We start from the raw sequence: 13,512 nt of genomic DNA on the forward strand, positions 1-13,512 counted from the left end.
AAAAATATCATCACAGCCTTTCCCTCGAGCGTGTGGCAAGCACACCTCTTTCTGGGCAGAAATGTCCCTTCCAAGCCTGACACAGCTTCCCTGGGAGAGCAGGGCTGGAATTTAAGCATGACCAAGGCAGAGGTGGGAAGTGCTCGAGGGGCACCGTGATTTGAGGAGAGCCAAGAGCTTTATCTCAGCTACAGCAGAATCGCAACGGCGAGGTCCAGCCACGCGCACCCGGGGGGAACCGGCGGCCGCACCCAGTCTCTCTTTCCAGCACAGAAAACACGACAGCAGTACGATCCTTGAGTAATGGTAAAGCACGTAGCACTTTCAAACCTTTATTTTTCGAGGGGATTTTACAGGATGGGATGCGTTTCATTTTATTTGTTTTCAATTTTGTGCGCTTTCCTATTCGCTTGTTTGATTAGCCCTTTTTTTTTTTTTCTTTTTTCTTTTATTTTTTGTGCCCAATGATTGTTAAATTCGAGCCCTGGGAATTAAAAAAAAAAAAAAAAAAAAAAAAAGGAAAACGAAATCCTGCCACTCTACATCCTTCTCACCTCTCTCCATCCCCCCTACCATGAGCTGGGTGACCACGTCACCCACAGCTGCTCTGCTCAAAAAGCCCAATGCTCCTACGTCCTCTGGCTCTGCGGTCCCTCGCTGGCGGTCTGTAACTGGGGGAGGGGGGGATCAGGGATCAGCTGGGAGGTCCTTGTGTCTGCGCTGGTGTGTCCAAGAACGTGCAGTTAGTAAGAAGTTAAGAGCAGTCGTTCCGAGAGCGGATACAGAGACGGAGCGGATATTTAGGACAGGAACAGGGTCGGTCAATGGTAAAGACACGTCGGAGAGAGAAAGGGCTGGTAAGAGCGTGCGGAAACAGCCGGGTGAGTAATCTAGTGGTGATAGATTAGGCTATGAACGAGGACTGTTATTTCTCTTAGCACCGTTACTACATACATTTAGATCTATATTAGCACCTTGTTCCCAGGGAAAAAAAAAAACAAAAAACAAAAACAAAACAAAAGCGGTTTAAGAACCGAAGGAAGTGGGAAGGTTAAAACAAGACAAAGTTGGCAGCAGAGACGGAAGCTGGGGCTTTAGATCACAAGATCCTTGTCTATGTCCTCTGTGGAAGGAAAAGAGAGAGACGCGGTTAGGAGGAGGGTGCTCCCAGGGTCCCACCGCTCCTGCCATCCCCCCTCCACGCCCTCCCCTGCTTTTCCCTCCCCAGGACCAGCTGCAATGCGTTGCTTCATCCCGACTGGGGGCTTTGGGGGTGCTTTTCGGTGTCCCCTCCACCCCCATTCCCTCCCTACTCGGTACTTACGCTCCTTAATGCCGAAGCAGCTGGCCCACTCCTCCAGGGCGATGTACTTGTCGTTGTCCAGGTCGCAAGCCTCGAAGAAGCGGGTGGTGCAGTGCTCCATGGGGATGAGGGGGGCACGGAGTGGGGCCAGCTCGGTGTGGGACAGGTACCTGCCGAGGCGACCGCATGGTCAACGTGCCGCCCGCCAGCCGCCCTCCCACGGGAGGGGAGAAGTTCTGCTGGGCGTGGGGGCCAGCGCGGGGCAAGATGCTGGCCCCAGCTCTTGGTCTGGTTTGCCTGCTGTCCCAGTGCCCTCCCAGTACCCGCCACTGAGTGCCGTGAAGGTCAAGGACTGGTGGCTGCTTTTGCAACCGTCTGTGCTAGTCACGAAATAGCCAGCACCTGGGGGTCCTCACCGCCTGCCCCCCCACCATGGGTCTGTGTGTGTGCTCGCTCTCGTGCCCATCTCCAGCTCACAGCTAAGCCAGCAGCTGCGATCTCAGCTGTTGAACTTATCCCGGGGCTTGTGGACTAAGATATTTCAGGGAACTATCATACGACAGTAAATCTGAGAAGACAGAAACTCCACACCCAAGGGAGACGGGAGCAGCTGGGGCTGGGGGAGGCCCCTCTTTCTGCAGAAGAGCTTTTTGCAGAAAGGAAAACTGCCTCTACCCCAGCCTGGTTTGCCCCAGCCCCTGCCAGATGTGTGCAGGGGTTACCCCTCTACAGGGCTTTGCCTGTGACTCTGCCACCAGCCACCCACTTCTGTCACATCTCCAGCCTTGACACCTTCTGCCACCAAATCACCCTGGTCCTCAGGTAGGAAAGGGTCCTGGTGGGGGTCCCCATCCAGCTCTGCCATCACTCACCCATCGATGGGGTGCTGGTCCAGCTGCCCGAACTGCCAGTGCACAGGGAAGATGTACATGTTGTAGTTCTTCTCAAAGTCACGGGCCAGGAGCTCCACAGTGTGGTCACCGGCCTCCAGGCGCTTCTCGTTCTCATGGATCTTCTTCACCTGTCGTAGGAGAGGCCGGGGAGACCTTGTCAGCAGGGGAATGGTGTGCGACGGGGAGCCCCGAGAAGGGCTTTACATGAGGTGCCCACAGATCATTCTGGATGGGTTTCCCTCGTGTGCTGGGCTCTGTTGGCAGGGTGACCTCCCAGTTCCCTCCCCAGCCCCTCACCTTGAGCTTCTGCTTCTCGGTCAGCAGGTTGTTGTCCTCATCGCGCTCGTACAGGGTGATCAGCACGTTCTTGAGCCAGTCCCGCATGCGCAGGGGGAACTCAGTCAGCTCTGTGTCCAGGCAGGCAGGGATGACTGGAAGCCATACACGGTGGTCAGCACAGCCCCTGGACATGCAGCCCCAGACCCTGGACACGCAGCCCCAGCGCCTCCCCACCTCAGCCCTGCATCTGCCTGGACCTTTGCTCTCCCTCAGCCCATGGGCAAGGGGGCTGTGCTCAGGTTATGGTCCTCTTGTCTAAGGGAATGGCTCCACTTACATTTGCAAGGCCCAATGTAGTCCAGGTGCAGCTTGTGTCCTTTCTTGGTTCCCTCCAAGGTGCACTTGGTGGCAAAGAAATGGCAGGAGGAGTCATAGGTCTTGTTGTCGGTGCCGCAGACCTGCGCAGGAAGGGGAGATGCTGCGTGAGGGACAGTGAAACCCAGCCCTGCTGCGAGGTCAGCAGAGAGAGCCTCCAAATGAGGTGTTTAACTTGTTTCCTGGGGTGGATAATGGCTCCTTGGTCACTGCTGGCCGAGACCAGATGGGGACCTGCCACGCTGACTCTGACAGTCTCCCCCACCGTCTCTGGCAATGTCCCGTGTGAGGTCCCTCCCCGTTCCCGGTCCATCAAGCAGCTTCTGCCCTCACCTTCTCGAAGACGCCGGCGGTGGCTGGGCAGCTGGAGGGGTCCTGGCACACACACATGGGCGAGTTGTTGTCGTCCACCTCGCACACCTTGCCGTGCTTGCAGTGGTGGTTCTGGCAGGGGTCTGGGAGAGGGCAGGGAGCAAAGTCAGAGCCTGCCCCATCCCCACCTCCCACGAGCTGCCCCGGGGCCTCTCGGCACAGAGGGAAGACAGAGACTTTGCCAGGGACAGCCCCAAGCAGCTCTCCCTGCATTAGGAAGATGTGGGTGTTTCCAGAGGCCCATGTTAGCCCTTGGGCTAAGCCTGGGCTCCTTTCTGTAGCCACACAACTCAATGGCTTTTCCGTGGCAAAATAAGAGGTTATGGAGAATCCAGTGCTGGATAGACGTCATGTACCTCTTTCTTTTGCTTTTAACTGTGCCTCTAGGTTGACATCGTCCTTGTGCTACAGCTGTTCCCCAAAGAAACCCCTCACTGTTTGGAGCGTCTAAAGCTTGTCAACCCGGGGAAGGGACGGGGTCTCTGCCTGCTGGAGGGCAGAAGCTGGAGGGCAGGGGAAAAGCGACTTACTCTCAGCGACAATCTCCTCTACATCTTCTGTGGGTTCCTCGAACTCTCCCACCTCCACCTGGACAGGGTTAGCCCCCACGGGCTCCTGCAAAAGAGGTCAGTGTTTCGGGTGGGGGTGCACAAAGAGCTCGGCCCCATTCCTGGGGGGCAGAGCAGCTCCCCCCCACCAAGCCCATTGCCCCCGCTCCCCTGGGCTTCGGAGGTGCTCTTCCCAAGGCAGCGGGTGCTGCAAGGGATGGGTGACGAGGAGGAGCAGAGTCACCTACCTCTGTGGTGGGGTCTTCGATGACCTCCGTCTCATCGGGCAGAGCCTCCTGCTGCAGGGGAAAAGGACCGTGAGCTGGGGTCCCCGGGGAGGACAGTGCCAAGGGGGTGACTTGCCAGGGCAGATGTCAGGGCCACCCTTGGGTTTCCTCTCCCCCATCCCTCAGGGTTTTATTCATTATAAAAGAAAATCCCCATCAGATAGAGCGGACAGACAACCCCGAGAGCAGAGAGGCTCCGTTTCTCCTGTACTTACCGGAGCTGCCAGGGCTTTGCCTGCCAGGCAGAGAAGGAAAAAAATCCAGGCCCTCATCTTTCAGCAGACCCTGAATAAAGGAGAGGAAAAGGAGGGATGAGGGGAAGGAGGCCATCGTGTGCCGCTTGGCTCAGGGCTGAGCTCACGGCTGGCAGTCAGACACTCCGAAAAGGGCGTTCTCTTTATTTCCTTCCTTGTCTGTTCAACATCACCGACCCACATGCTGGCTTTTCTAGCCGAGACCTTAAGCCAAATCATGTTTCCAAGACAAATTCCTTTGATTTTGCAAAATGGGACATCGAGGTTTAGATTTCTGTTGCTTCCCTGGATGCCTTTAGAAAAATTGCAGTCAAAATGGTAGCTCCCCTGTAATTCACAGGAGGTTTTTTTCGAACCAAAAAAAAAAATTTCTCTTGTTAAAAGCCCCTGATACAAACCCCAGCTACAAGCAATGAAACTGTCTACCATTTTATTCGTCAATCAGAGGAAAAATGAAAGTGGGAGAAGGAAAGAGAGAACAGAGAGAGAGTGAGATGGGGCACTTGAGAATAAAAACCTGTAGAAAATCCCTTCCCACACGGACACAGACATCTCTAGGGGTATCAGCGACCCGTCCCCTATCCCCAGAACCCCCAAATGTTGGGGTCTCTGCTGTAGTTTTTCCCTTTCCTCCTAAGACCTGAGAGTCCCCAGAGTGGGTTTGCGGGATCCAGGATGCTTTGGGGTTGTGTCCTGCTGGGAGATGAGCTCCGGGAGGATGAGGCCTTTGCAACCCTCGGTCTGGGCTGTGGCAGGGACTCCGTAGGATGCGGGAGCCAGGCAGCCCAGCTCACACCGGCCGCGATGCGAGCCAGAAGGAGAGCGCAGCTGGTGCGATCGCCCTGTCCTTGTCCCCCCCAGTTCCTGTTTGGCAGGATGGAGCCCCTCTGTGTGAGGGCAGCGAGGAGCTCAGCTGGCTGCTTAGTATGCTGGTGGCATCCCACTCCTGACAGTGAGGGCTGCGCGCTCCCTTCCGCCTGCCAGGAGAGCAAAACACCCCCCGGTTTGTCTCCTGCCAGCGAGGGGACTTGTCCACCTGCCAAGGCTTCCGCTGCCTCCCTTCCGCTCGCCCTCCTCCGCTCCACCTGCGTGGCCGGGGCATCGCAGCCCGCCGGCGCCCTGGATGGCTTTGCTGGGACAGAAAGTGTTGGACAAGGTGTCTTCTTCTCTCCCAAGGAGCACGGATGGATATCTAATTTGCCGGTGCATCCTTTCCCTTCCTCCCCACGCATGGCATCTCTCCGGGTATAAAACCATGCCAACGCTGTGCTGCCAGGGCACCAGCCAGGCTGGGCTGTGCTTCCTAATTTAGCAAGGTTCAACCACGCAGAGGCCGAAATCCTCCTTCCAACCTCAGCGCCTCACCCAGCCCTGGCTGGATGCCTGGGCAAAATAGGTGTCAGGGCACAGAGGGAGCTTCGCAGGGACGTCGGAGGGCTGGGAGCATGGGGTGGTGGGGACAGAGGACCTGTGGGGAGAGGGGCTGCGGGTGGGGGTGGATGAGTCCATTTGCTCTGTGGGGGCTGCAGCTGAGCAGCTCCCCCCTCTCCCACTCGGTACAAACTGTCCCTTCCCCTCGCCTTTATTTGCTCGGCAGGCTGCTGAGAGCTCTCCTGGCATTTGCCAGCGGACATCACTGGTTCTTCACTTCAGGAGAGGTGGTTTTGGGGGAGGCAGGTGGAAAAGTACTGGTGAATCTGGCCATCCCCTCCCTTGCTGCCGTCCCCTGGCTTGTAAAAGCTCCTCCTGGGCTTCTCCCAAGGGCCTTGTTTGCTTTGGAAGACGCTCTGAGGTTCAGTGATGCTCGTTGGGCAGAAACACGGCAGTGCCCAGCCCGGAGAAGAGGACAGTGCGTGTACACGTGGAAGATGGCATTAAGAGGAACCCGACCCCAGACCAAGACCCTCTCAGATCATTTCCCCAAGTCCCAAAAAATCCTGAATTTCAAAGTCTGGGCATGCAGTAAACCGGGGTCAGGGAATTACATGCTTGCTAGGAGCCAGCAGACAGTCCGAGCTGCCAGTGTTGTGTTTGGATGAAGAAGGAGCACGAAAGGGTCTGAGCAAACAAGCTCTGCAGAGCTGTCTTGTGCCAGGGATGGGAAAACAAGTTTATTTGAAAAATAACATTCTCCTGGAAGCAGAGCCTGTGCACAGAAGACATTGCAATGTCTGTGAGCACCTCACTGTTTTGCAAAGGCATGGTCTTTCCTGAATTCCTGGTGGTCAAAAGTCCTGAAATAACAGCTCAGGAGCTCTGGGGACAGAGCTGCTCCAGCAGAAGAGCCTGGCCCATGGTGGAAGTCTCCCTCCTTATGGATCTAGCATGGTCCTGCAGTCCAAGAAGATGCTCTTTGGAGCTGGCAGCTGGGCCATACCATGAGCTCAGCATCCATCCCCCAACTGGAGGGGCTCGGGGGGATCCCTGCGAGGGGCCCTGCTCTGGAAATGCCTGGCACTGCTCTGCAAGAGCCCCGTGGAGGGCAGCGGGCAGCGTGAGGGGCAGAGCAATGGGGCGCAGCAGGGGGTCATTTTGGACAGAGGAACACAGGACTAGGAAAGGGATTTTAGCAAGAAGGGACTTACACCTTCTGTATCCTAGAGGAATCAACAGAAGCCAGTGCTTTGCAAGACACGCCAGAAACCAGCACGTCATGGGCACAAAGGGGGCTGCTGAATATAAAATAAGAGAAGCCTCCACGGTCACTATCCCTCCTCAGACCTTCCCTCCTGACTGCCGATGGTGAAGAGGAGGGCCTGGGACCCATGGGCTGCAGGACCCATGGCCTGCACGGAATTTCTGATGCTTGACCCCACTTGTATCCTAAGCAGGGGCTTCAGCTCCCAGTCGCTGTGTAAATAGAGTCTTGTGGCTTCCATAAACCCCACTGGATGGTCCACTTTCTTAGTGTGGCCCAGGCTGTCCCTCAGAGCTGGCTGCTTGTTGCATTTTGCAGCCATGTCCCTAACAACAGAGGCAAGGGGTGTAAAGAGGTTTGAGGCTGAGCCTCAGCACCTCCATAAGTTCAAGGCAGGCTACTCTGGCAATCCCTTTACCTCCCTTCCCCTGACCTTGTGGCACCAACATAAATTTCTCCTGCTGGGGAAGAGGACAGTCTGTGCCGCTGGGGTCTATTGGTCCCTCACATCTCCTCCTGCCCAGCCTGGGGGCTTTTGGGGGCTGGGGCAGCACAAGGACCAGGCGGGTGCAGCCTCCAGAGGAGGCTCCATGGGTGGTGGAGCGTGGCCCATGTGGTGCTGGCCCTGGCCAGGGTTGCATAAGCCCTTCGGGATGCCACGTTAGCGTGGGGAGGAGTCTCTGCCTGGCCACTTTGACAGCTCCTCCCCGAGGCCACTGGGATAACCCCAGCTGCCTCCACCGCTAACTGGGGGGTGAGGGGCAGTGCTGCCACCTCCCATCGCCAGCAGCCGAGGGCAGGAGCGGGTAATTGTTGGGCAAAAACCCTCCCGTGTCTCGGCTCCCTACCGGCACCCCAGCCCAGCCACGCAGGATTCAGCCAGCCCCAGCCGCAGGGTCTCCTGCACCCACCCTCCATTGCTCATTGCTCTTCCAAGGCTCTGCAGGCTCCGACGTGCCCCAGCACCTCAGACTGAATGTAAAGGCTGGACCAGCTGAGAAAAAGCTTCTGCCTACAAATCCCACCATGGGCCACAGTTTTCAAGCTGCAGATGGGTGACCAAGCGTGGCCACCACAGAGACACGCCACCATCTGGGCCCTGACCTGGCTATGCAAGCAAGACCCTCTGAGCTTTGACTTATCCAGGTAAACACTCCCAGGCTAAAATTCGAATTGAAGTCAGAGTTGTTTGCGTGAGTCCCCATAAAGGTCCCTGCTGAACAGGTCCCTGCGTGTCCAGGCTGTGCTGCTGGGAGTGCCGGCTCGCCCAGATGTGCTGCAGCTGCACGGGGTCACAGAGGAACAGGGCAGGAGCAGAGAGAGGGCTGGGCAGAAGCCAGCCTGGCTCCTGCCGCCTGCACAGTCCCCTCCATGCAGCGGGCAGGCTCCGAAAGCCAAGCTAGGTTTAGATGGAAGTGAAATTCCCTTTAGCTCAGGCACACGCTTGCACGCTCACTCAGTAAAACACAGGAAAAAAAGTCTAAATACCGCATCTGTCCATGCAGAGTCACTAAAGACACGTCTACATCACAACGCTGTACTAACCCATCCCCCTTGCAGGGGGTTGAGCAGCTCTGATTGCACTTACAAAGGCTCCAGATCTCACAGGGCTTATTGATATAAGGGCAAGAGCCCAAATGCCACCATCGGGGCGTGCTGGCTCGAAGCCGTCATAGTCTGTCTAAGTTGCAAATTGCGTCCACGCTGGGAAACAGTTAAGTTAGTACCGATGCGGTGCATGGAGGAGCGCTTGGCAGACCTCAGTCAGAAGGGCAGGCGATGCAGCATTTTGCTGTCCTGCCTGAGCTTTTTCTTTTGTTCGAAACGGACGTGGGGCAGTGCCAAAAGCAGCCGGGATACTTCTGTGCCAGGTGCAAGCGGTGCCCCTGGCTCCCGGGGGATACGGAAAGCTGATCTCGCACAGCGCCACAAAGCAGAGAGAGAGGAAACTGTCCGCTAAATATCCTGCAAAAATGCAAACCGTCTTCAAAGCATTCCCTGGGCTCGCCCTGCCACAGCCGCTCCAGCGATAACAGCCCCGACATCCCTTCGACCAGAGGACCCAGAAAGGGTTTCCATGGGAGCCGACATTCCTCTGGGGCTGAGTCATGGAAGAGCAGAGGGCTGGGGAAGGAGGGGCTTGAAAAAAAGTTTGAAAAGTTTAGTTCTCCTCTTCCCCCTCCCAGCACCGCCCGCATCCCTGCTCCTGCCTATGTGGCAGACAATAGCTTGGCTTTAACTGCTGCGCAGAACGCGACAGCCTTTTATTTCTGCTTAAAACTCGCCTGATCGACCCTAACAAACGGCTGCGATTTACGTTTGTCCTTTTGCCGGGTTGCTGAGCTTTTGGGCTGTTTCAAGTTGGTGGTAACTGAGGGCTGGGAGTACTGGCGACCTTCCCGGTGCCCCCGATTTCACTCCAACTTGAAACTGTTGCTTCTCGGTTTGGGTGGGAATTCGGCCCCCATCCCGTTAAGTTTCCTTTTCTTGGCTGGATGCAGCAGAGAGGAGCTTTCTTAGAGCAGGGACACAAAGAGCAGTTAGGCTGCCACGCACGTCAGCGGGACGGGAAGGACAGCGGCTGCCTTTAAAGGAAAGGAGCCTTCAGCTCTTCTGCACGGACTTAAATTCCCTCTGGCTGAGCCCAAGTTCTTAAAACTTTAAAAAAAAAAAACAAAACCAAACCCAAAAGAGCTTTGTTCCGCCTCTCCTGCAACCTCCGTCTCTCTAACAGTTGATCAGCTGGAGTTCAGCAAACCAGGGCAGCAGGACTTGAAACGCTTTCAAAGACAGCTTGGAACAAAAAGCCAAGTGTCTGTTTTTTTTTTTTTCCTTTTTTTTTTTTTTTTAGGAGAAATAGGGGCGGCTGTGCTGAAAAAATAAAAATGCTGAAATGAAGTCACCAACTCTTTTGTTCTTCCTCTAGATATTCCGGTGAGTAAAACATCACCTGCCAACGCACCTCAGGCTGGGTGCAATCGGGACGGGTTTACTGGTTTATAACTAGATCTGATTTGCTCTGCGGGTTGGCTTGATGTGCCCAGACTTTGGTCTCACGCATCTCGCTAAGGAAATACCCCACGACTGAAAACCCGGAGGGGAATAAAGGGAGGGAGAGAGAAAAATCAGGGCAGGTTAAAGCTTTACAGTCAGATGCCACCAAAGTGTTCAAGCTGGCAAGCTGGCGGGGAAATACAGTAACAGCTCAGTTTAGGAGCGGAGATGCTGCAAAGAGGAGAAAGAGAAGAGTCAGGAGAAGCCTCTAAATGCATAGCTCGGGGTGGGGATACGGATGCCGTGGGACCCCGAGCGATACATTGCCAAGCACCAGTTGCACCCCATGGACGAGGAGAGTGGCTCCCGGGACAGGGACTCCCGCCAGTGGGGCTATCGGGACCCCCACGCCGGGAGAAACAGCACGGCAAAGGCAAACGCGAAGGTCTCAGGCCATACCTCGCAGTCCCGGCAGCAGGGCTGAGGACACTTCAGGCTCTTGGACGGGCTGGAGGAATCTGCAGGTTTTAGAAGGAGGCAGGAGGAAACCAAAGGGTGGGCTGGGTTTCCCGTTGCCTCTCCTCCTCCTCCTCCTCGCTATCTTTCCAAATCGGTCTCTTCCTCTCCCTCTCTCCCCGGTGGGCAGTCCCCGGTCCCCCCCCCACCCCGCCCCAGAGACGGGCTGAGGCGCAGCCTGGGGCCAAAGGACAGACCAGAGAAATCAAGCGGGGGGCTGGAAATCACGGGGGTCTCTCACAGGGACACATCAGCCCCCAGCACAACCTTCCCAGCAGAGTCGTTGCCGCAGCAGCTGCCTGCACTACTGCAATGAGTTTGTCAGTTCTCTGGCGCTCTCAGACTAACAGCACAGGGGGAGCAGGGAGGAATACCACCTCTGTGCTTGCTTTGTGCACCTCCTGGCGCCTTGGCCTACTGCAATTAAAATGTTAAATGCTGTCACTTCGGTTCACAAGTTCACATTTCACAAGTTCAGTCCCTGAGCTGGTGTTTCCCAGGGTCAGGGGGATACAGAGGAAGGCAGGAGAGTCCTCGCTCCTCCACCCTCTCTCCTACCACTGCTGCCACCTGGGACTGCCTTGTGGGGAGGGAGAGGAAAGAATGATCCAGAGAGTGGGGTGAGTTATGACATGTCTGAAATATGCTCCAAGTAGGCAGAGAAGAGCTGTGCTGGGAGACGTGACCCTCAGCAGATTGGTTTCTCTGCTGTGGTTATTGTCCAGCAGATCTGGACTGATTGAGCAAAACTCACAGTCAAAATTGCTGGTCCATTGAATCCGATCTTCTCTTCAGACATCACTAAGTATTTTGACCTCACAGATCATAACTCAGCCGGAGCAGCTGCCCAGCCAGGGGCAGCCACAGAGCGAAGCTGTTCGGAGTTGACTTTTCCCATGTTCCTCTCTATGCTCAGGGTGAAAACCCAGCTCCTCTCTCCTCACATCTCACCGTGACTGAGAGGACTTAAGGTTCATCTGCACCAAGGCCTTTCTGCATCAGCATGGCCACGCCACTGCATTGCAAAGTAAAACCAGCAGCCAAAAAAGAGAGGCTGTCAAATTGCTGGAATTTGGGCGTCCTTGAGGTGTGTCTCTGTGACATACAGGGCTGTCCTGACCACTGCAGATAGTCCCGCTCTTTGCAGCCTGTGACCCACCTGTGGCACCAACACTCCCCCCGTTCCGGGCGACGCAAGGTTGCACTCCAGGGGCTGCTGGAAAGAGGGTGGCTCGTGTAGCCAGCAGGACCGGGGACCAGTCATCTGGGCACCAGCCGGCTGATTGCGGATGCTGGGTGAAGGACACCCCAGACCATAACAAAACGCAACTTCATGTTTTGTCTTGGCTGCCAGGGGTTTGGGTTCGTTCCTCATGATTACACGCTATCTTTGAGAGGGGCTGAGACACTGATGTGGGTGCTTAACTCTTCCCACCGATGTCGCTGAGGATTTAGATGTCAATGTAGGAACTGGCCTGTCCTGACCTGCTGGGCCGTGCTGGCTCCTTGCTCTGTAGGACACCTGTTACTCTGTGATTTGTGATCCTTTATCAGCTCGCTCCTCCTCCGGCCCCACGACACTTCTGCTGCATGTGAAAGAAACAGATGTAAGACTAAACGTCCATATGGCCAACGAGAAACAAAAACTAATCAAAACAGAAAAGGAAAGGGGAGGGGAAAGATAAGGAAGGGGGCTGTGAGAAACCATCACCACTTCCCAGTGAGACGGTCGATCCCTGAGATCAGGCAGCTCCGGAGGCTGGTGGCAAAGAACAAGAGAAGAAAGTCTTCTTCACCCATTTCTTTACTTGTTTTTACACAATTTTGTTTACTCGTCTTTACACACCGCTCAAAAGCCATCCCTGGGTGCTGATACTTGGATGGCGATAACGCTCACGGAGACATCCAGAAATACCCCACATGACCCCCTTGAGTCCATGTGGAGGCCAGCTTTGTGATCCTATCTAAGACCCCATGGGTTCTTCTAACGCAGCCAACAACCTGTGGCATCTGGAGCATCTTCTCCTCCCACCACAAGCATCCGTAGCTCCCACGTGTGGCTCCGTGCCACCCATAGGTCCAGTTTGGCTCCAGAGGTCACACGTCCCCCCCCGCAGCCCAAGTTCCATTTGCCTGATTCGCACCCCAAGGATTTGAATGCTCTCGTTGAATGCTCTCTGCGCTGGATTAGTCACGGCTCGCATTGAAATTGTACAGCTGCTGGTACTTCTCCTAAGGAAAAAAAAAAAAAAAAAGACATCTGGAAAAAATTTTAGGGAGGGGAAAAAAAAAAAACCAGAAGAGAAAAGAAACCACGTCTTTTCTAACTGACAACGTGGCAATTGCTTAGTGCTCTTCGCTGTAGCCTGAAGCTAAGCCCTCTTCTAAGGGCTTAGACAACTGACAGTGCCAGGAAGATAATTATAACAGGGATTTCTTTATATACGTGGCGGCTTAAACCCTGGTTTTGAGCGAAAGCAAAGAGCAGCCTGCTGCAGTGATGCAGTCACATCTGGAAACGGCCCCCAAGCTCGCGGCAGTGAGCCCCCGGGTGGGTGGGAGTGAGGAGTCCTCACGGTCCTCCGTGCACAGGGTGGGGACGGCTGGGTCCCGCGTCTTGTGAGGGACACGCTGCCAGGCCCGGGGGTGCCTTCTCAGCAGTGGGACGGAGGGGGATCGCACGGAGAGGGAAACAAGAGCCTGAAAGGACTGGCTGACTCTTTAATCTCAGGAGCTTTGAGAAGCTCCAGAAATGACCGAGCGCTTGCAAAGGGAAGTCCTCAAAAGCCCTCTCCACGCTTTGCCGGCTTAGCAGGGCCGGCAAAGAGATGTCAGGCTGCCAGGAGGAAAACTGGACCTCGCACATGCTGGAAGGTCATTTTATGCTGTCTGGGGCACTGGCTGTGTAGGAGATCGCCCAAGGGGCCTCATCAGCGCCAGGAGCCCTCGCAGCACAGGTCCAGCTCGGGGTCTCCGACCACATGCCAGCAGGGTGGTCCAGGCACAGCTGATGCACGCCAGGGCTCCGGGCTCGAGTGACAGCACAAACTCCG

General features: G+C 55.6%; 1 protein-coding gene across 1 annotated transcript; it reads right to left on the reverse strand.

The window, feature by feature from the left end:
* Window positions 1–301: 301 nt before the first annotated feature.
* SPARC (secreted protein acidic and cysteine rich) lies at window positions 302–10,770 on the reverse strand. Its single transcript, XM_074603819.1, has 10 exons — window positions 10,403–10,770; window positions 4,273–4,342; window positions 4,019–4,069; window positions 3,753–3,837; window positions 3,184–3,305; window positions 2,813–2,933; window positions 2,494–2,627; window positions 2,176–2,324; window positions 1,325–1,473; window positions 302–1,123 (listed from the first exon to the last, which is right to left on the reverse strand). The coding sequence occupies exons 2-10, from the start codon at window positions 4,327–4,329 to the stop codon at window positions 1,095–1,097; spliced, it is 897 nt and encodes a 298-aa protein (XP_074459920.1). The 5' UTR covers window positions 4,330–4,342; window positions 10,403–10,770; the 3' UTR covers window positions 302–1,094.
* Between the last annotated feature and the right edge of the window lie 2,742 nt (window positions 10,771–13,512).

Source organism: Larus michahellis, chromosome 11, assembly GCF_964199755.1.
Source record: "Larus michahellis chromosome 11, bLarMic1.1, whole genome shotgun sequence".
In the NCBI taxonomy this organism is placed as follows: Eukaryota; Metazoa; Chordata; class Aves; order Charadriiformes; family Laridae; genus Larus; species Larus michahellis.

Excerpts from the sequence above, each read along its gene's own strand:
- SPARC (XM_074603819.1), bottom strand. The coding sequence starts at position 4,329 with ATGAGGGCCTGGATTTTTTTCCTTCTCTGCCTGGCAGGCAAAGCCCTG. Across the intron at positions 1,474-2,175 it reads GACCAGCACCCCATCGATGG|GTACCTGTCCCACACCGAGC; the intron begins GTGAGTGATGGC and ends TCGCCTCGGCAG. Across the intron at positions 1,124-1,324 it reads CTGCTTCGGCATTAAGGAGC|AGGACATAGACAAGGATCTT; the intron begins GTAAGTACCGAG and ends TTCCTTCCACAG.